We start from the raw sequence: 22403 nt of genomic DNA, 5'->3' as shown, positions 1-22403 counted from the left end.
ATTATCCGTTTTCCATCCGGATGATCGGCGCTTTCATCATTTTGTGTTTGTGTCCTCCCTCTCTTCTGTAATCAGTTTAACTTCTCCGTGTTTGCTCTCACGTCTCTATAGAGTCTTTAACTCACCCTCTGTTTCCTCAGTCTACCTTCTCCCACTCTTGCGTAATCAGTTTACCTTCTCTCCCTTTATCAATCTGATCCTTTCTTTCAAGGCCAGCTTCATCTTCTTTTTTTAAAATTTCTTCACATTTCTTTGTCCCGAATGAAATTAAGAGCAAGAGAACAACTGGTGTTACTATAGACACTGTCTTTTTCTTTTTTTTTTCTTTTTTTTTTTTTTTTTTTAGGCGTGTGTATGTTTTGTTTGTTCCTGATAGTTAGGTAGGGTTATCTCTCCTTTTCGTCACGCACGGCACTGCTGCAACATCTTGCAAATACACACACACAAAGATACATACATAGTTCCAGCACCGGCACCATCTATGCGTTGCCATGTCGGCAAGACTGCCACGGTACTTAAGCAGTGCTCAGTCACCATGGTGACAACTTTTCTTTTGCTCCCGTCTAATTTGTCCATTGCCCTCGCTGCAGTATCGGCCGCGGAGAATTCACGTGTAATGATCTCGAGATTTCTGTCACTGTCATGGTAACCGCGGTGCTTCGTCAGTGTTCCGTTGTCATGGAGGCGAGGTTACTGTCATGGCGACCCATTTCCTCCAGCACGGCAGCCAATTCATTTAGGTCTCCGTCGGGGAAGTGTTGGGCCTCCCAGAGATCCAGGATAACGCCTGTTGGACTGGACTTGGTGGCGAAGTAGTTCAGGTACCTGGAAAAAAGAAAAAATCATGGAGAGAATGAATATACTTTATTGATCCCATACAGCAAATGTAACGCCACTGGAGAACATCATTTATAAGGACACAGACAAGGTGCAGATTCAATAATCACAAGAAAATATAGGCAATGTTAAACAACATGCAAAATATGTAATCTGGGAAATAGATGGGGTATAGCATCCATGTCCTCATCACCATTAAAAACTTTAGGGAAAACCCCGTCATGTGCAAAATGCCACAGATGTGCCAAAAGGAAAAAAACAAACAAAAAAAAAAAAACGCGAAGTATTAAAAAAAATTTTGACTTATAGCCTTAATTCTAATTTGTTGAAATGTTATGTCAATGGAGAATTACCGTATTTTTTAACAACCTGGACCTTATTTCTGGCTTAAAATACGACCGTTTACTCACCCATATAACTTTGGTGTTATTTGGAGTCCATCGAAAGATATTTAGCTCCAGTGGAGCACGGCCTATATCCATATACTGGGAGTGACTGGGGCACCGAAACGCAGCCTCTAAATAACACATAATGGCCGCGACGGTCGGCTTGTTTACCTGTAATTTGCTACTGCTAGTTTTTTTGCAACATGGCTGAATAATTTTCCGATTCTGAGGCTGTGGACGTCAACTTTGTTTTGAGGAAGAGAGAGGAACAGCTGGCCAAAGAACAACAAACCGCGGCACGTCTGCAAATAGACAGGTAACTCTGGACTCAACTGGGAATAGCACTAGCGTATCATAACAGAATATTGGTGAAATGAACAAGTTTCACAGCAGATAATGCGTTATTTGGAGGCTGCGTTTCGGTGCCCCAGTCACTCCCACTATGTGGATATACGCGGCGTTCCGCTTTATTCCGAAGGACTCCAAATAACACCAAAGTTATATGGGGTGCGTAAATGATCGTATTTTATGCAAATTATTTATATTTATGCAAATACAAATATGGTCCAGGTTGTAAAAAACGGTAATTCCCCTTTAAGAAAACTTATGATGATATCCAAAAAGACAGTGAGAAGAAGAACTAACTATAACAAAAAATGATTCATTCAATACGACATGATGGACTGTGCAAAGAATAGAAATGTGGCAGGTGGAACCTCTTTAGAAAATCTGCCATTGTGTAGGTTTAGGTCAAACTTTCAAAAAAAGGAGAGAAAAAAAAAAAGGCATTTAAACGTAAAACTGTGCCAACAACTCAGCTGGGAATTTCTGCTGGTAAGTACTGCAGACGTCAAGAGTCAAGAGCGCAGTGGTTGCAGAGGAAAAGTCTGACGCTGAGCCATCTGTGACAAAGATCTCAGCGCTGCTTTGAAGTACAAAAGCCATCAGATTTGAGTCTCTCGGGAGTAAAAATGAGACTTTCTGTTCTTCTGCGAATCCTGTGATTGTACTGCTGGCACATTGTGGTAGTGTTTAAACAGAACCACTGACATGTGCGTCACGTCCTCGCTACATTCTGTAAGTTTCTCTTCCTACAGATTTTCTCTCATTCAAAACATCTAATGCAACAAATTTCATTCCTTTCCATCTTCCTTTCTGTCTCGCCTTCTGTGACTGCGACTTTAGAGTCTGTCTGTCTGCAGTGGATGATAAGGAGTATCCCACTGTTAAGTGAACCTGGAGAATGACATCGACCTTTTTCATGTGTGCGAGACCATTTCTTTTAAAGCTGTGCAAATGTTTGTGTTGCTGCGTTTCACACCGGGTGCAGCTCCGGTTTCCTCACTTATACACTGTTCATATGTTACGTGAAGATAGGCGGATGAGACGGCAAAGCGTGAGTCAAACAGGCATGACGTTGCAGTTACGAGAGCAGAGAGGATAAAAGACGACGTTTCCTCGATGGAACATTTTACGGGCCTTTTGAATAGTACCTTTTAGCAGAAATGTGGAAGTAAACAACAATTTGGCTAGCTGTTCACCCACCGATCGAGAATGTTTGGGGCTTCATGAGCTGACTGCCTGTTGGGACAATGATGTGCACTTGTGCCCAATTATCCTCTCAATATCTGGCTCTGCTTCGATAGCTGCTGGTAAATGAAACTCCAGACTGAATCATGTAGAGGCACATCTGCGGACAGAGACTCTAAGGATGTTACCTATGAGTCAAATGCAAATAGAAGATTTGCTGTTGCTTTATTATTTCGTGGGTGTGTGGAGTGTGGGTGTCCGGCAATACTGCACTCATCCTTCAGGGCTGCAGGTTAAAAATATTGAACTACACTGAGTGACCAGATTATTTATTTATTAATTATTTTTTTGGAAAAATGCATTTGACTATAATAGACAACCACATACAATTAATATGATTTGAATAATTATGCCGTTTTGTGTGGAGTTTGCATGTTCTCCCTGTGTCTGCATGGGTTCTCTCCGGCTTCCTCCCACCATCCAAAGACATGCTCGTTAGGCTGATTTAAATCGGGCCGTAGGTGTGCATGTGAGTGTGAATGGTTGTCTGTCTCTCTGTGTTAGCCCTGCGATAGCCCCGATGACAGCTGGGATAGGCTCCAGCCCCCCCGCGACCCTTCACAGGACAAGCGGTTACAGAAGATGAATGAATGAATTAATATTTCTCTTCATTTTACACCCCTGGATTTAACCAACCGAGACACTGACTCACGTCGTTCAGAGGTAAGACAGGTCTCATCCTGTTTTAAGAACCAACAAGCAAAAAAAAACGAAAGAAGCATACACTAAATGAATGCATGTGTCACCTGTCCAGGTTGAGTTTGTGGGCAAGCATCCTCCAGTCATTGCCTCTGGTCTGCGGTGCATCCAGACTGCCGCATAACTTCTGTCTGATGGATAAAGGAATGCGGAAGGCATTGGGCCCCACTAAAGTTGTGATATTGCTTGCAGGGTCCATCAGGGATGTGTCTATGCACTGGACCTCCTAGAAAGAGAGAAGGAAACTGGTCAGTTCTCGGTTAAATAACTTGTTTTTGGATATTGTTGTATACTGTAGTGTATAATTTGCAGTAGCGACAGAAGAACAACGGGCAAATTCACTTTATTATTCTTCTGTTTCTAATGCATCTCTATCTTTGTCCTTTTGGCACTGATTCTTCTCGCCTCGCCGCTCCTTGGCCTTGGTGTGACTAATTACACACGAGTCTCCTAATTAATACAAGCGCCAAACATACACAAAATTCCGCTCCCTAGCACTCCCCTCGCCGTCGATCTCCGTCTCTTTCTGAACCTTCATCCCATTAATCTGCCACTCCTGGGCTGAAAGGAGGCAGCGGTGTAATGAATGTGGCTTGGCGGAGGGAAACAACAACTGCCGATGTTGATGTGAATGATTACTATTTACTGCATCTACTTAGCCCCAATTTACAGGAGAAAGCTCTCTGCTTGCAGGAGACTCAATGACTGATGCGGAGGGATGTCTCCCTTAAATTAATCAACACTTTAAACCTGTTTTACATTCCGCCGTTCGACACTGTCGGCTGGTTGAGGGTCTACAGCGTTTCACTTAATGCGCAGCACACACAAAGAGACTCAGTGAAGTTTAAATTAGATATTCAGCTCCAGCTATCATACTTAACAACCAATGAGATGATGGACTAGGTAAGGACTATTCTAAATGGATAAAGACCTAACAATATAATTAACGCGTACAAAAAAGTCTTTGCAAAGTGTCACTATTTGAAAATGCATGGCTTTGTTAAAACTATTGACCCCATCCATCAGACATTAGTTTGATGGTTGTTTGGCTGCGTAGTGGTGGTTAGAGCAGCAGTGTGCTTACTCGCATGGATTAAATGCAGAGAAAAAACTCCTTGTATGTGTGTACATACTGTATACACTGATCAGGCATTACATTATGACCACCTTCCTAATATTGTGTAGGTCTCCCTTGTGCCTCCAAAACAGTTGGGCCTTCTGAGGGTGTCCTGTGGTGTCTGGGAACAGAGTGTTGTTAGTGGGGGTCTTTGGGTCCTATGGGTTGAGGGGAGGGGCCTCTGTGGATCAGACTTATTCCAGTGCATCCCGCAGATACTTGATCAGTTCAGGATCTAGTGAATGTTTTGGGCAGTTTTTATGTGTGTGTCTGTGTCAGGCTGCATCCTGTTGGGGATGGCTGCTGCCATCAAGGAGTGTCATTGCTATGGGGTGGAGGTGCCTGGTCTGATCTAGGTGGGTGGTACATGTCTAAGTAACGTTCACACGAATGCCAGGTCCAAAGGTTTCCCAGCAGAACTGATTTTGGATGTGGCTGCTGTGGAATTAGGTATTTTGAACTATTCTGACTTCTTCTTCAATTGAGAAAAAGAAAGGCAGGCTAACTGTCTGTGAATGTAAACAGAAAATTAAATGCACAATACAACCCTACTGTGAATTTAGCCAATATTAATTCATCAGAAACAAATAAAAGACGAATAGGTGACACAGAAATGTTATTGTGTTTGCAAAAGCTTAGAAACTGTATGACTTTGCAGCACCTACAGTGCTGGCAGATTTGTCATCATCAGCATCATCCTTAAGACTACATTTCATTAAAACTTTGTTAGTTTATATTTGGTAAGGTACAGAGTCTCTGCTGATATATCTTAATCAGTTTGTCTTCAAAAGTCTGATATCAGTCAGGCGTAGTGCATATCCATGGGGAGGATGGCTTAAAAATGATGCCAGGATGGCAAAAAAGTAAAGTGATAATTTCTTCTAAGTTACACACTTTGACTGCGGTTCTCATTTTGCACATTTTGCTGGAGGCGTGAAGAATATGTTTTATCTGCTTCCTCTGCTGCAAATGTTCCTAAATGTGTCGTTAAAGAAAATCTATCATCCTTTGTTAAGTTATATAAGGGTTAAAAAATAATAATATAATAAAACGTACAAGGCTCTTACCCCTGACCCTAGAAGCTGTGACATTCCAAAATGACTGTCTGACTTCTGACCTTAACCTTTCACACAAAGACACACACTGACGCACATTCAGGGATGGCGTGGTTACATGGCCAAGCAAAATCAAAGGCAAGTTATTCCACTCGTATTGTGTGACCTTTAGCCCCAGCATGAATGATTGAACAGTGTCACAGAGCCATAGCGGGAACTCTGGCTGTCTGACAGATGGAGGAAAAAACTTGGTGACTTTAGGACCTTTGGTTCAGGAATACAGGGATGAAAACGTCGGAAGAAGGATGGAAAATGAATTCTTCTCTCTCTCTCTCTCTGTGACTTTATTCAGCCAGTGTGTGTAAAAGTTGCCTCCTGCACTTGTATCTTGTTTGACCGACATAAAAAAAAAGAGTTTCATAGTGTTTTGGTGCATGCACAGTCAGCTTCTACAAACGTACCTCCTCCAATGTGTTGCTCAGCTGAAAGATCTGTCCTTCTCCTTCAACCTGCCGTACGCACAGCTTGCAGCTGATCTCTGCGGTGGCTGGGCTCAGTCTCTCCAGAGTGAAGGTGCAGTGAAGAGTTCTCTGGCTGCCACTCCACACCTGGTAGAAGGGGATCTCCTAGAGCACGCAGAAAACGATACGCACGTTTTTGCAAGGTAATTTTTTTCAGGCCCACGGCCTTATGGGTTAAAGCATTTCTCAACCATGTGCTGTGTCTATGATTCTGATAAAACCAACATGTTCTCATACATAAACAACAGAAAATAGGTGGATAGACCAATGACTCCCAAAACAACATGTACGATTGCCTGCAGAAATTAAATGTAAGTCCAAAGTCCAAACTTTCATCTAAGAGACTGGGGCTTGTGTCCTGTGTTGGACATTACTTCTTTAAGCAGTTGACTTATTAATCTTTTTGGGATTATTATTTCATTTTCAGCTGTTGTTTGCTTAGATTTAGGCAACACAACTCCTCGGTTAGGATTAGAAAAAGATTATGGTTGGTGTTAATAGAGTCCCTGTAACATGTGCATTAAGATTCTTTGGCATTTTCATGGCTATACCATAGACTGTATAAAGATGGACGGGGGAAGTGCTCCTCAAAAGTGAAGCCTAAGCAAGTAGAGCTCCCCCTGGTGGCTGGCTGCAGTATAGGTCATAAGCTCCACCTCCTCCATGTTAGTGGATGGGACTTGCTCCAAACTAAAACACTAAAATACACCTCAAATAAAAAAATTTTTCAAGGATGGTTTCTGTCATTTTAGCCTAGTTAATATAATGTTGATGCATGTTCAACATTATATGTGTCGAATTTTTGGATAAGTTACACCTAGTGTTTTTTAGTTGAGACCTGGTTGTCTTTATGCTTTCTTATTAATTATTTTTATGAGACTATGAATTTTAATGCACAAAACTGCAAAAACACTTTGCCAAAAACATACTACATTCACACAAAGAAATTCCATAGCCACTCTGTTTGTAAGAGTGTACACGTGCATGTGTATGTGTAATCCTCTCACCTGATATTTCGCGATCAGTTTGCTCTTCCAGTGTGTGTGCGGCACGTCGTGGATCGACAGTCTCAGATTATGTGTGCTGTCTTTAAAGTTCAAAGTCTTTGGCTCATCCAGAAGTTTCCCTCCCATCTGGGTCTCCATCTGAAGAACCTCCTACACAAAAGCCCCAAAGAGAGAAATGCATTTTTGCAAGCGTGCTCCTGCTTTATCTCCCCCAATGAACCATTTGTTTTTGAGATTGCAAAAGAGCCCTTATCCTGCATAATTACTGTAGACAATTAACCACAAAAAACACTTGGAACACATGAAAGTTTTCACTGATGCATCATCACACGTCTCCATAGTTGCATTCCCCGAATTAGAGCAAAACTTAGCTATGCTAACTGGGCAAAACTGAAAAGAGACATTAAGAGGCTCAATAAAAACTTGATTAATAATGCACTACCAGTCAATGCGCTGCTGTTGTGAGATATATAAAAAGAAATGAAGCATATCTTTAATATAAGACCGTAAAATGAAACTTATTCCGCTGATATGACCTTAAAGCACTGTATTACTTATGAAACTAACACACAGAAGTAAACTTTAGTCAAATGTTTCTTTCATTACATCACATCATCTCTTCGGAGTTTTAAAAAATAATGTAACTTCTATCCCACCACAGATTCAAAGGGCAATACCATGTACTTGTTATGGGGTTTTGATCTCTGATCTCTGATATTTCAGACATGTAAAACTGTTATGATGTATTTTTCCATTTTAAGAAGGAAAGAAAGTAACCGTTCTGCAGATGTTTTAATAATATATTGCATACTCAGTCTTGTGGGACTCTGTGGGGGAGGTAAGAAAAGATGTCTTTAACATACAGAGATGCAAGTGTGCACAATTGTAAACATAGCAACTACATATTAATGGGTTCTTAAGTTTCTAGTGAGAACACACACACACAAGCTGACACTCTCTGCTACGATAAGTCATCAGTACAACTTCTGATGCCTCCTACATCCTTTTCAAAATAATCAATTCCTTCTTCACAAGCACTTTGTGCACGGCAGCTCTACTGTAGCTACACCCAGGAGACTTCCCCTGTGAAACGCCAACCAGTCAATTATACAACACAAAGTTTCCATCATTAAAAAGTCCACCTCTGAACTTTGTTTTTAACCAACAACTGCTTGTTTGAACTGGTTAAACAGAGTGTGTGTTGATGTTTGTGTAAGCGTGTGCATGGCCGTGTGCCGCGCTGACACTTGATTTATCACAGCACGCATAAATTACCAATGTTAATCTCCCGTATCAGATGGTCCCTCCAGTGCATTTGTTTAAATTCCAAAGCATTGTTATTTTGACATTGCTTGACCCCGTTCTGTTTACCGATTCTCTGCTCATTTCCAGAAGACTAGAGGTGAAGACTCCTCTATTTATGGCTCCATGCAATCCTTTCATTTGAAGATATAATGCATGTACATTTCAAATGCAAATTAAGTGGGAGGCACTTTAGTATGGGTGGTCCAAGAGAGAACAAATCCCTCACAGGACCAAAGAACACAATGCACTGCCTAAAATATCACACATCTTCTCTCTTCAAAGGATTAGAAAAACTTGGTATGCTATACATGAATACTGTATATAATCCATAGTATGTATAGTGTATGTGTGCACATATATTGTTTTAGTGAATTATTTAGTTGCAATACTTTACCTTCAGTGCATCTTGAGTGTCATCCAGACAATAGACTCTGATGTGGTAGTCCAAAGTTGTGCAGGAGACGGGCCCAAAAACAGCCAGTTTGAGCCTCTTGGCGGCTGCTTTGCCGATTGACTGGCCCACCAGGCAGTAAGTCCCCAGTGTCTCTGTTAGAATGTGACATGCCTCCGAGTCCATCTGCACATAGCAGGGGGTGGTGAAGTTTTCCTCTCCCACTACAACCACATCCTGTAGGGACCACAGAAACACAAAAAGTCACACACACTTTCAGAGAGGCATGCTGGGTCTATGATGGGAGGCTGAGAGCGGTATATTGTACGCTCTCAAATACTGTAGCTGAAGTTAACGTGTGAGCCTTTACTCACTCAACTGAAGAGTGGAGTTGCTCAACATTCAGTCTGTTTCATTTATATATTCAGTCTGTTCCTATATAAAAGCTGCATTAAAACCAAATCAGAAAATGCAGAATCTGTCTGAATTAAACAACAGCATGATCTATACAAGTAGAGTTGAGAAGGACACAGCCATGTTCTACTGATAAAAAACAGTGTTAAGTTAATTTTGTTTTCTCTGTTTAACTGGGACTGGCTTTCATTTGCTCATACAAGCCACCATTGTTAAAACCTGGCCGTTATTTGGACACAGGCTTTACTTAAGAATATACGGGCATCAAGCCACAAGCTGTCTGTTAGCATACCACAACTGGACTTGCATTGGGAGCCAATTTCCACTAGTGCAAACAGCCCATGAGTAAGCAAGGTTGCGGTCTATGCCAGATGCATTCCATTGCTATAAACAGGTATTGTTCAATGTAATTGCAGGAGTCGTGTGCAGAGAGCCCTGCTAACTATATAGGATTATTTTTAATAGGAAAAAGCCAACCGTAAATGTTTTGCTCGTGGGTCTTTTATATAGGACAATAAACAGTGTGTTCACGACACTGAACAGCACTAAATCCATGCCTAATTGTACGTATGACTGTTGAAAGTAAACTTAGGTGTTGGTAAGGATAACATTTATTCTGAGCTGTTGGCTGTAAAGTGTGCCCAGTCCTACCATGATGATCTGCTGGCCTTAGGCCTTATCAGCCTTAGTTATCATAAATCCATATGGCGCTTTGGTTTGAGGGAGGATGCACAGGCTGTGTGAGTTCTTATTATGACAACTGAATCTGCAATTAGTTGCGCGGGGATCTACACCGATCAGGCATAACATTAAAACCGCTGACAGGAGAAGTTAATAACATTGACCATCTTGTGTCAATTCAATGTTCTGCTGGGAAACTTTTGGACCTGGCATTCATTCGTGTGGATGTTACCACCACGAGACCAGACCAGGCACCCCCACCCCATAGCAGTGACACTCCTTGACGGCAGCAGATATCCCCAGCAGGATGCAGCCTGACACAGGCACACACACAAAAACGATTTAGGAACAACTCAAAAAACATGAAAAATAGCACAAGGTGTCCAAATTCCCTAGATCCCAAACTGATTCAAGTATCTGTGGGATGTACTGGAACAAGCCTGATCCACAGAGTCCCCTCCCCTCAACCCATAGGACCCAAAGGCCCCCACTAACAACACTCTGTTGCCAGACACCACAGGACACCCTCAGAAGACCCATGTCCATTCTCTGACTAACTGTTTTGGGGGCACAAGGGAGACCTACACAATATTAGGAAGGTGGTCATAATGTAATGCCTGATTAGTGTATGTTGTGTGAGTAATGCGTGCCCATGTCTTTGGATCCTCCTCACAAACTCATTAATATAATGCAATCCCAAGCCCCCTGCCCTAACCTATTTGTAGTCTTTACTCTTAAAACAAGTCTTAATGGGTTTTAACCTTTAAAATGCTGAGGGGCTAAAAGGGCCCTAAAATGACAAACTGACTCCACAACATTAGCGTTCCATGAAAAATTGGCCCCCATAACTTAATAAAAACAAGTGCCCACACACTCTCTTTCTCACACACGTACACACACACGTGTGATACAAATATTGAGTTCTGAATCACAGTTCATGTGGAGTTGTGTTCCTACAGATGAGCCGAATCAATACAAAGAGGTAGGAAAGCAATATGGTATGAATCTGTTATTACTGGTAATCACACCCGTGGCTGCTCCCCCCTGATATGAGGGGAATTCAATTACCTTCCTCTCCCTGTTTTTGGGGAAAACTTTCTGATGGGAAATGGATGTTCTACTGCAATAAGAGAAAAACAAATCGACTTCCTGATGAAATTCCACTTTTCATTTTTCTTGTCTTTACCCACTCTGCTCGGAAACCTTTCAGTGCTTCTCTCTCTCGCTCTCTCTCTCTCTCTCTCTCACACACACACATTCACGCATGCACACACAAAGACGCACACGCAGAGAATCTTATGCATGGCTAATTGTGCAGAGACATTGTGTTGAGCTGTGATAAGCAACACAAGACAGCATACGGGGGCCTTGTAGACACAGTGATGCTGCAAGACAGCCTTATCACCCACACCCACACACAAGGACACACACATGCCTGCACGCAAACCCAGTGTCACACACGCACACACAATAGAACGCTGAGGTAGAGACTTCATGCCGAGAGACACGGGAGGAGGTAGAAAGAGAAGGGCAGAAAAAAAAAGGAGGGATGGAAACATAAGAAGAGAGATGAGAGAAGAGGAGGATGGCAGGAGCATAACAAATTGCCTCTGATAGGAGTTTTCAACCCCCTGCTTGTCTATTAGCCTGTAGGCACTTTCTGTTTACCAAATGTTCTCTCCTTTTCTTCCTTTTCCTCTCCCTCGCTCACCGCATGCAAAGTGTGTATGTGCAATTCAGGTGGCGCGTCTATGTGTGTGCATATTATCTGTGTGTGTATTATATGCATGTCTATATATTAATTATTTAGCTGCGACTGTGTGCGGGTGTGCCATTATTTTCTACAGACTTTGTTCTGTGTGGACTATTTAGCTGCATGTATTCTGCAAGTATCTGGATGTATCTTCAATTTAAATTAGCCACTGTTCGCTGGGAGCAAGGTGACAGAACAGAATAATTCACAAGCAGCATATTAAAGCAACATATACAGTACTCACACACACACACACACACACACACACACACACACACACACACAGAGGACACAGTGTTTGACACTCACCTCCCATTCTCCCATAGCCAGTTGGTTCTTCAGCTGTATGAGCCAGTCTTCCTGGACATTGTCAGCGCAGTGGTGGATGGTGAGGATCACTGGTCTGGTCAGCAGGGCTCCTGGAGGTCCACAACTCACCACTGGGCTCAGCACTGTCTGGATGTCCTCTACCGGGGGTCTGGCGGAGACAGATAACACTGAGGTGAAATGACAGAAAACTGTGTTTGGAGCGCTGCTCTGCTGGGAACAATTTGCATTAATCTTTTAGTTGAAGAAAGCTTTATTGGTTTCGTTCGTGATATATGCCTTGTTACGTAACTCTTACAGGGTCACCAAGAAGTATCTGGACACTTACATCCCCAACCAGGTTAAAGAAAGTTCATAATGTTAGTTCAGTTACCATAAAAAAACACATTTAGCATGACTAACAAATATGTTCCACAATAAACAAGTTGGCACCTGAGAAAGCATGAGCACATTGGCAGCAAAAATAACATTGACTCGCCAACTTGAACTTGATGAACTACACCTGTGGCTACCTGACCTGTTTCATGATAGACGGCAGAAAGCATAACATTAATAGTGACTGTATTAATATACAGTGGATGAGCTGGGTCTAGAGTTTGATGTTCACTCAAGAGGCTTCCTGTGCATCTTAATGGAGCATAGTTAGTAGTTCCATTCCTGCTTTTTACTAATAGGATGCTGTGGAGAACTCAAGTGTGGATGACAGGAAAGTTTTTTGATGTCTGATGTTCAGTAAAGCCACGATATTCTTTTTTGTATTTATTTTGAACAGTCATACATTTGTACGCGAGTCTCACGCGTCCAAACACCTTTTTGGGGGCCTTTTTTTTTTGTTGTATTTACAAAAAAACACTGTGGCGGATGAGTCAGACAGGTGGACAGTTAGGCGAGAGTGGGTTAGATTACCTTTGAGGAGATTGAAAATCAGAGAACAGAACAGATTGGGGAAACACAAACTCAATCAGAGGCTGATTAGTGTAGTTAGCCTCAGCTGGAGTCAGTGGTTCGTTGCTCACAGGCAGAAAATAAATGACTACTGATCATAGACTCTCCCACTTTTTGTAGTACATCTGAGTATTGGAACCCCCAAGCACTTGCTGACTAATGTAAAGAACACCAACAGAATACTCCAGGCCCTTTTACAGTGGAAAAACCGTGAGATGAGATTAAACATAGTAAGCTCCATTATTATTTATTATTCAGATGCTTTCTTTCATTGGTAAAATGAAAAGCGGAACCACATTCCTTAAACAACACTCAAACACAACAACACACAAGAAGACAGCCGCCTGTGTAATCCATTATTCCTCATGTTCATGAAGTTACAGTATGTACTGACTGTGAAAGAGCCCATAAAGATAGAGAAGATGGATCTAAATGATTTCAGAGTTTTTTTTTTCTAGCCCACCTCGTGTCAGGGGAGTACTAATCCTTAGCAGCATTATCGATTCAGCTGCTGAAGCTCATTATTGACTCATGAAGGGTTCACATGGGTAGAAGACACAAAGAGATAAAAACGGTATGACTCAGACTATAGCGCACTTTAACGCTAACCCCTAATGCAGAGGTCGCCGCTTAATGAATTACAGCTTTATTGATTATGATGTTATGCAAATTTTATCGTTCAGATAGAGAAAACAGCTGGTTCGAGTTGTTCTTTCTGCAGCAAAACTGAAATCTAAGGCTGAGATCTTAATAAGCTAAGCCAAATGATCGAGATCTCCCAAGTGTTGCTGAGATAAGTCAGTGCGGCTATGTGAGGTTTACTTGCCAGCTATTGAGCGAGATGAAGACAGAGGACGTTTGATTTTTAGAAATACTGTGGTACGTTGCATGGGGGGCTAATTCTTATCAATCGCTATTGACTGATAGAGTAGCTGGAATGGGTGCATGGGACAGGATACATGACGGTTGGGATGAGAGTCAGTACCTCCAAGTCCGAGGCCATGGTGCTTTGCCGTAAAAAAGCGGATTGTTCTCTTTGATTGTTGGGGGGGGGGGTGACTAACTGCCCTAGGGAAGGAACTTAAGTATCTCTGGGGGCTGTTCGCAAGTGATGATAGAATAGGAAGAGATGGATAGTTGGTTCAATGCGGCGGCTGCAGTATTGCAGACACTGTATTGAACCATTGTGGCGAGAGCTGAGCCAGAAGGCCAAGCTTTCGATTTACCAGTCAATCTACGTTCCAACCCTCACCTATGGTCGCAAACTTTGGGTAATGACTGAAGGAATGTCATTACAGGTACAAGCGGCTACAATGAGTTTCCTCTGTAGGGTGGCTAGGGTGAGTAGAGAGACAGGGTGAGGAACTTGGACATCGGGGGAGGGAGCTTTTGAGGTTTACGTGGCAAGGCCAGCTAGAATGCGTCGCAGAAGGAAGAGAGACCTTTAGAATTCATCTGACTCAGATGTAGGTGTGAGAATCAGACTTTCGGTTGTCTTGCAAGAGCTTTGAAGTCTTGCTTCTCCCAAAATATTAATGTACCACTGCGTAGGATTTAGTGAGATTTATTGGCAGAACACCAATATCTATGAATTATTGTGTTTGTGTTAGTTTTGATTGAGCTTCTTCACAGCAGGACTTCTTCTATAGAGTCCACCGTGTCATATCACAGTAAGGCACATGTGTGGAAAGGAATGGATGAAGGAGGTGTTTTCATTTGCTTGCAATGGTTTTATTTGTCACGTTTTTGAAACTGCACTTCAGTGAATGCTAATGAAATTTTGCTTTGTAGTGCTCATTGGATCTAAAATTATATTTAATCCCGCCTCTCAAATAAGTGTCCCATCTAAAATGTGTATCAATACACGGGCTACAGAAATCTTCTTCCTTGTCTTTCATGTCAAAACAGAGACTTTCTACCTCACTCATGGACTGGGTTTAGGAGTGAAGGATTATAGTACAAGTAACAGGATTTCGGTAATCCCCAAAATATCCACTAATCTATTAGTTACTGTGGAAACAGCTATTTCTTTGCATATGCTTTCAAAAGCTCACACTGTGTTCTTTGGCAAGAGGTAACAACAAATCAGTTGGTCGCACAACAGTCAATATTAGTTCTGCACTTTGTAAAATAATGGGTTTTAAGAGCACTGCATTTGATCAATTTTACTGATTCTAACATTTGGAAAACTAATTAAAAATGAAAATGATAAGGATTATTGTAGAGATTATAATGTTAAGTAGGCAATCATGCATCTGATATTCAATTTTAATCAGCTCAACTTCATTCTAATTCTCGTGTTAGTACATGAAGTATGATATCAGCTGACCTCCGCAAAATGAATTGCCAAAAGAAGGTATGTGTGTGGACACACTGTAATAATAATACTGATTCATCTCTTCCCGTGCATCCTAAGGCTATGTCACACTGTGAAATCCTCCCCACGCAACCGTACAAACAGGTGTGGGAAGCCGCTCCCCAGGAGACAGACAGAGATACACTGACCAAGGGAACAAAGTAACAAAAAGAACATAGAGGGAGACGCTGGGATGAAGAGGAAAACGGGGACAACGGGGAGCAACAGAGAGGAAGAGACCACAGAGAAGAAAAATTGCGGAAAGACGAACAAAACTCACCTCAAGCTGTCCTTCCTGTGCACAGTCACATACATCTCATACACCCTGCCCTGAGGAACAGCACCCGCTGGAACCAACAAACTCACACCTGCAGGAGGGAGGACAGGGGGAGAAGCATGGACGGGGGCAGAAATAATAGGTTTTATCAGCGGATTTATTCATTTTAACGTGCACGGCTGAATTATTGAACTTGCAAACCATTATCCCTTTTTTTTTTCGTCTTGATTAACTATTGAATATAATTTTTTTAAGACAATCCATGTAAAACCGTCTCTTAAATATATCAAGTAAAATGTGCTGCAGTGTTTTATAGTTTTTGAAGGCTGCTTCCTATCAGCAGGTTACATTATTCATTATTTTTGCCCGACCACTGCTTTTAAATCCTAACATGAGTCTACTGAGTTTTTTTTCCCCTTTTCTCTTAAATCTTGGTAGCTGGAGGACATCCCAAGGCTACAGCATGTTGACTGTGCTCACAAGATATTTTCTCTTCGCAATCATAGCGTCTACTGGAGGAAGCGCATTGGATCAAATCTATAATACTCCTTGACCGACAGTTTGAATTTTGATTGCATTTGTACTATTAATAATATTTGCTAATACATTTCCCCTGTTGCTCACATCACGACGCAAGGAGCTACACGAAATCTATATGAAATTTACAGTCGACAAGCCATTACAGTTATTGCTTGTGGAAGGTTTACCAGAGTTGGGTACGATGAGATGTCCTCCCTGGCTGTTGAAGGATCCGTGAGCAGTGCAGGAAGGATCGCGGGTTCGGGCCAAGCTCTGGTTGCGAAGGTTCATGGTGTCACTGTTGTCCAACAGAGACTGAGTTACCTAGGAATTAAAGCATAACAGTCAGAGTGGTAATAAGAAGAAAGAACGTAGCGCTGGGTGTAAAGCTCAATTTGAAATACAAACTGCATGTATTCATTGAGATGCTTTATTTTCCCTTTTCTACATAGCTACAGGGAAGATCTGCATCTGGCTAGGAGCGGTGCAGTAGAGCAGAGCTTGCTGCATCTGAGGAATAGGGTGGATTTACAATAGATCTATAACTACCTCAGGGTAACTGGTAAAACATGACCTGCTTAGCATTTCTTCATCAAAATGTCTGCTGTGAGATGCAAACTAAGGACTTGGCATTCACTGGTTTGCTTCGTGCATCATACAAAGCCGACAAGGATCAGCTTGAGAGTGTTAAGGACGGACACCAGACAAAAAAATAAATAAATAAATAAATCTTCAAACAGGCAAGGCAAGGTCAGCCATTAGACACAGCGGAGGTTTAAAAGGGGAGTACACCCAAACTAACAGATAAAATCATCAAACGGTGGCACCGATCTGAGAGAAGAGGGACGACGGCGGGTTCGGCTCTCGTACCGCCTCAGGACAGGTGCTGTGATGAAGTTGAGCAGTTTCATCCGTATTTGTGACGAGTGACTCGAGTATGCGTGCCATGTAGTCAGCAGAGGAGAGGGAGGAAACTGGGGCACTGAGCTGCTTGTATACTAATTTGTTTTGTCTTTTTGTGACTGGGAATACGTAGCTGCTGTGTTTTAGTATCTCTCACTGTGAGCACTCGGAGAGTAAATACAAACAAGGAGGAATATCCTACTGTGCTCAGACAGAACGATTTAGAGCAGAAGAAGATGAAGGATACTGGGATCAGCTTTGGGGATGCAATAGTAACATTACCTTAGGAGACAATTTAGATGTAAAGTCTCCTCCGAGGTCGTCCTGTGGCGTGACCAGACCAGATGAGTTATAGACTTTGATCTTCAAGTTGGGAAGAGGATCCAAGAGAGGGGAGTTGGTCATTGGGATTTTATCTGACACGTCGTGAAGAGCATACACTGGACCACGGTACATAGCAGCTGCGTTTGTCAGGTCAGGAGGAGCCGTCAGTAGATCGGCTGTGAGACACAGGGAGAGGGAAAGAAACAAGGTAAAACAATTAGAGAACTTACAACATCGAAGCAAACCGGGTCAGAAAAAATGGTGTCTGAGAGAGTGTATCCTCGGCATTATGAAGAGGAATGCATGGCTAACAACGCATAGCGGTACAGGACAGGTGTGCAGGAACTGTATCAAAATCGGTGAGCGGGAATAAGGGGAGTAAGATGAGGGCTGGCAGGCAGGGATGTTGATAAGGTATCAGTGTCTGGTGTGATGCATTGCAGTACACAGGGGCACAACCTGGATGAAGGAGTAGTCATGGCTCCTGCACACGGTTGCTGGGGTTTGGTGTGTGTGCGTGTGTGTGTGTGGGAGGGGTGGATAGATGAAAGAGTGTGCAGATTCTATGAGCAATTCCTAGACTTCATCTGAAAGGCATTTAATTTACAAAACTTCAATGTGTGCACAGATGCATTGCAGATTCCCTCCTACTCCTTCTCTAATGTATAACAGGACAGCCCAGCTCCGTGTCAGGCTTTATCCTCTTCAATCTTTTGCCATCAGCCCTTGGCTTCATCTGCACAATCAACCCCGCAAAGAGGTTGCCACCCTTTAATCATACTGCATCACACTGCATATAATAACACCGTATATTTAAATTTGGACAACATTATAAGTCTGAGTGACGAAACCTGCTGTGCACATTTAGCAGAAAACATGGCGGTGTTAACTGTGGGAGTTGCTAACACTGAATCTACACGATGATACACACATCTGAAGTTTATTTAGGAGAGACACTAGTAAGATGTTGCATATTTAATAGCATTAATACAAGTTTAAAGCAAGACAATGGGACATTCAATTCACTATAATTCAAATATCTCATCTTTATCAGTATCCATCATGCTAGTCATACCCTACCAGGTGAGGTGTTATTGCTGTTGCAGGAAATTTTGGAGCGGATTCGCCTGGTGCTGATTAGCTTAGCCAGCATGGAGTGAGCTTGTTTGTAAGGCTGCGCTTTAGCTTTAAACAAAGGCACAGACTGATCCATCTCGTTTGATGAATCATTTTGAAACTTTTGAGTGACGTGGCTGGAAACGAATACAGGACTATCGACGGCATTGGCTCAGATGTGATTTGAGGCTACAGAGTGTGTTTTGCTCTTCCGATCACAGCCGACGTACGTTAATCTTGACACTTTTCATGTATCGCAAGCAAACACTCAAGTGCTCCACTTGTGCACTCGCACACTTATGTAAGCACTAATAAATAAATAAAAAAGAAAAACATGTATCCACCACCAAACACTGGTCGACAGTGGATACCTGCAAAAGCACTCAGCCTTGAAAACATGTGCCTCGTCTACCAGTAGCGCACACGCTGGGTGTGCATGCTGATACACACAGCACAGACAGTATATCACATGATGTCCGCGGGGATGGACAGTAAGTCACTCTGAGGTTTCCTTCTGCGCTCATCACTGAAAGGTTAATGTAAACCAAGGGGCAACTGGAACAGGTGAATCCTAATCAGTGCAGCGTGTTAGTCCATGTGCCTGGAATATATTAAAGTACTGTGTTTAGAGTATGTTGAGTTTAGCTATAAAAATCCAAGTAGCTTCTCACGCGTTTACCACGTGAGTTTTTAATGTTCTTAAAAGTAACTGGAGCAGCAGCTTCAATGAGAACGTTATAATTAATATTGATCTCTTGAGGGAAATTCTCAGTAACACATATTGTAATCATGCAACTAAAAAGCCTTTGCAAAAAGTGGGGGTACACTGGACCGGTCGCCAGTCTATCGCAGGGCGAACACCTATTAGAACTCAACCTAAATTGATTCAACTGATTTTGCTCCAAGTGATGTTTCAACACATCAACACCAGCCACTCTTGTGGGTTAGTTGAGGCATGTCGCTTGAACTACTTTCGCTTGAACACAACGAAGCGCGCTCCTACATATAAACAACTCTCTCCCATCTGAGAACCCGACAAATATTTAAGATTTAAATGAAATGGGACCGAGATCACAAGACAGGCAGTCACCTACTGAGAAGAAATCTAGATTTGTTCGCACCAGGCTGTATTTATTTATTTATTTATTTATTGGGCACGGAGCCCGAATTCCTGTTGTTTTCTCCAAGAGCCCATCCAATCTAATTTTAAAATCCCTCATTATCACCCCCACCCCCAAAACTAACACACACACACACACACATCTGTCACCTATCACTCTTTTTCCCGTTTTCTATCACCAGGCTGTTTACCCTTAAAGCCAGCAGGTATTCCTGCCAAATCATCCCTGCTGAAATTTAATTAACAACTAACGGAAAGCCACAGAGAAGGAGAGAGAGGGACAGAGAGAGAGAGAAATATACAGGGATATAATGCTTTATTAATTGGAAATGGTCCCTCAACGCAGAGTGACAAGCATCCTAATGCTTTGCTGATAAAATGTCATCCGCCTCTACACATGCAGATGTGTCACCTTTGTACACACACACACAAGCAAGCACACGAATACACACTGTCTGCCAATTTGCATTGCACCCCGTGACCTCGCTTTCTTGTTCTAACTGTAATACTGTCGTTAGAATTTCAATTCTCCACCCAGAACTGACCACATAAACACATATACTAAACTATTTACACATCATGTCAAATGCTAAAAGTTGTTAAAGCTAAATCTCGGTTGTAGTCGACTCCCTTTAGTCCTGTTAGGGCCAAACGGAGACTCGGAAATGCTGTAAACTAGGATAAGAACCAGTATGGTAAGTTATGTCGTTTATTTAAAGCAATTTACTGTAATTCAAATTTCAATTCAAATCTGTTTAAGCACATACGTGACTGTCTGTTTTCATGTGTAGGAAGTTTATTAATCTTTTTATAGATTTAAAGTGTTGTTTTTTTTGGTCATCTGTTGGACAAATACTTTTTCTTATAGGAAAGGCCATAAGTTAATGGAGTCCGTGGACAGATAACTGATTCATACAAATTCCCTGACTGTTCCTGCCTTTTCCAGTAAGCTATCAAGTGTGCGTGGATGTGCATAGTAAGGAAGAAATGACAGCACACACAGCACGGAGTGAAATATGGCGCCGTTTTAACAGGAAGACAAACGTGGTGGGAGTGTCTGCGGCGGTCGGAGTCGCCACGAGGCCAGAGACGGAGACATAGCTCAGGGAAGACAGAGACACGGAGACTGAAAGGATGCTGATAAACAGGAAATTTGATTGACCTGAATGTGCAGATGGGAGGGGAGGGAGAAAAGAGAGTAAGAAACAGAACGGGAGTGACAGATAGAGACTGTTTGATGGAAGAGAGTGGTCTCTGGTAGAGGCAGATTAATCCAAACCATCAGAGATTGACAGCAGGAGGCAGAGGAAGAAAAAAGCTGAATGATGCTGGCATTAAAGCCTTAAAGTGGACAGACGGGTACATTTATTTTCATGGACGTGGGGTTATTCTCGTTATTCTGCATCACCTATTGATTTACTGTACGAATGTGTGTGTCCATGTACATATGTACATCTTTATAGCACTCATGAAAGCACACAGTATGTGAAAATATTTAAGAGAAAAGGAAATCTGTAATATACTCTTTGAGAGAGTGTCAAACAGAGACAAACAGGTACTGTCATGTTCAGTCCTGGTTGATTTGGCAGATGTGACTTAACACTGTAGCTCACAGAAATCTGATGGCAGCAAAACAAACTATTGTTGATTTACAGAAGGCAAGAATTGGCGTTTGTCAATCAGTCTGTGAGCTACCGTCATTTGACTGTATGATGCACGAGACGAGTCCATGAACAGCGGGGCACAGCGGTCACTGTGGGTCGCCTGAAGCTCTTCACCTAACAGCTCACCGTGGCTGCTCTTTATTACGCCACGACTTAGAGCCGATCCGCTGTCGGAAAATACCAAACACGAACTGACTTGTGCTGATGAATGACGAGTGCTAGGCTTGCCGACGAACACACTGCATTTGCTGCAGCAGCAGGAAAGGTTTGAATCTCTGAGCCCATTACCGAGATTACTGTTTATCGAGACTACATTAGCACTAAGGCCCTCGGTGTTAAAATCTGTCGTGAATGATTTGATCACAGCTGGACAGCTTTTGATGTTCACACCTGGCGTGTTTCCACGTGCGTCTCGATCACATTTGTGCTTTGTATGCAAAAAATAAAAACAACAAAAAAAAACACCAACATCATTAAGTGCGAGTAGAATACTGTAACAGCTGCAACATCTAATGGATCGTAACCTACTGCTGTATCAGAATCACATGAGGACTTGATTGAGATTTTAGAACAAGCTGTAATGCCTCTCTGAATCACTAAAAGCATACACACATGTTAAGTTATTTATAAGTAAGTTATTTACATAAGTACAGGTCAAGACAAAGGTCATTATTTAGACTGCTGCACATGGCTACTTTGCACATCAACATAAACAAATATGCCGATGCAATTACACACGGATTCTCATGCGTTTAGATTTATTTATCGCATTTTATAGTTTTAAAAACGCTCGCAACGCAACATGTTTTTAGTATTCAGGCGGTCATTTTTAATTTGCAGTTGTGTGTTTTGTTCTGAATGAATTAGGCAAAACTCTGCCTATGCAAGAACACGCAGTCCTTAATGTGACACCATGACACATTACATGTTTGCACTGCTGAAAGAGTGTGGTCAGAAGTGGCTCAGACCAACCTCCCAACATTGAGTGATCTGATCTCAAATGCATCTTGGGTAGGTTCACGCCTTTACTTTAAGCTGGCCAGTAGTGATAGGGTCAGCCGGGATCATTCAGATAAACAGGTCTGAACAGGGCCTG

General features: G+C 42.2%; 1 protein-coding gene across 1 annotated transcript in view; it reads right to left on the bottom strand.

The window, feature by feature from the left end:
- Positions 1 to 22403, bottom strand: part of unc5ca (unc-5 netrin receptor Ca) — a 184168-nt gene continuing 161765 nt past the window's right edge. Inside the window, exons 10-18 of the mRNA XM_084552055.1 lie at positions 17366 to 17583; positions 16369 to 16504; positions 15665 to 15752; positions 12066 to 12234; positions 8912 to 9145; positions 7213 to 7362; positions 6146 to 6310; positions 3560 to 3738; positions 1 to 825 (exon numbers count right to left, since the gene is read on the bottom strand). Coding sequence (XP_084408181.1) covers positions 663 to 825; positions 3560 to 3738; positions 6146 to 6310; positions 7213 to 7362; positions 8912 to 9145; positions 12066 to 12234; positions 15665 to 15752; positions 16369 to 16504; positions 17366 to 17583 — 1502 coding nt within the window. The 3' untranslated portion in view covers positions 1 to 662. The remainder of the gene's footprint in view (positions 826 to 3559; positions 3739 to 6145; positions 6311 to 7212; positions 7363 to 8911; positions 9146 to 12065; positions 12235 to 15664; positions 15753 to 16368; positions 16505 to 17365; positions 17584 to 22403) is intronic.

The sequence above is a fragment of the Chelon labrosus genome, assembly GCF_963514085.1.
Source record: "Chelon labrosus genome assembly, chromosome: 9".
NCBI lineage: Eukaryota > Metazoa > Chordata > Actinopteri > Mugiliformes > Mugilidae > Chelon > Chelon labrosus.
This window is presented reverse-complemented; position numbering and strand designations above follow the sequence as displayed.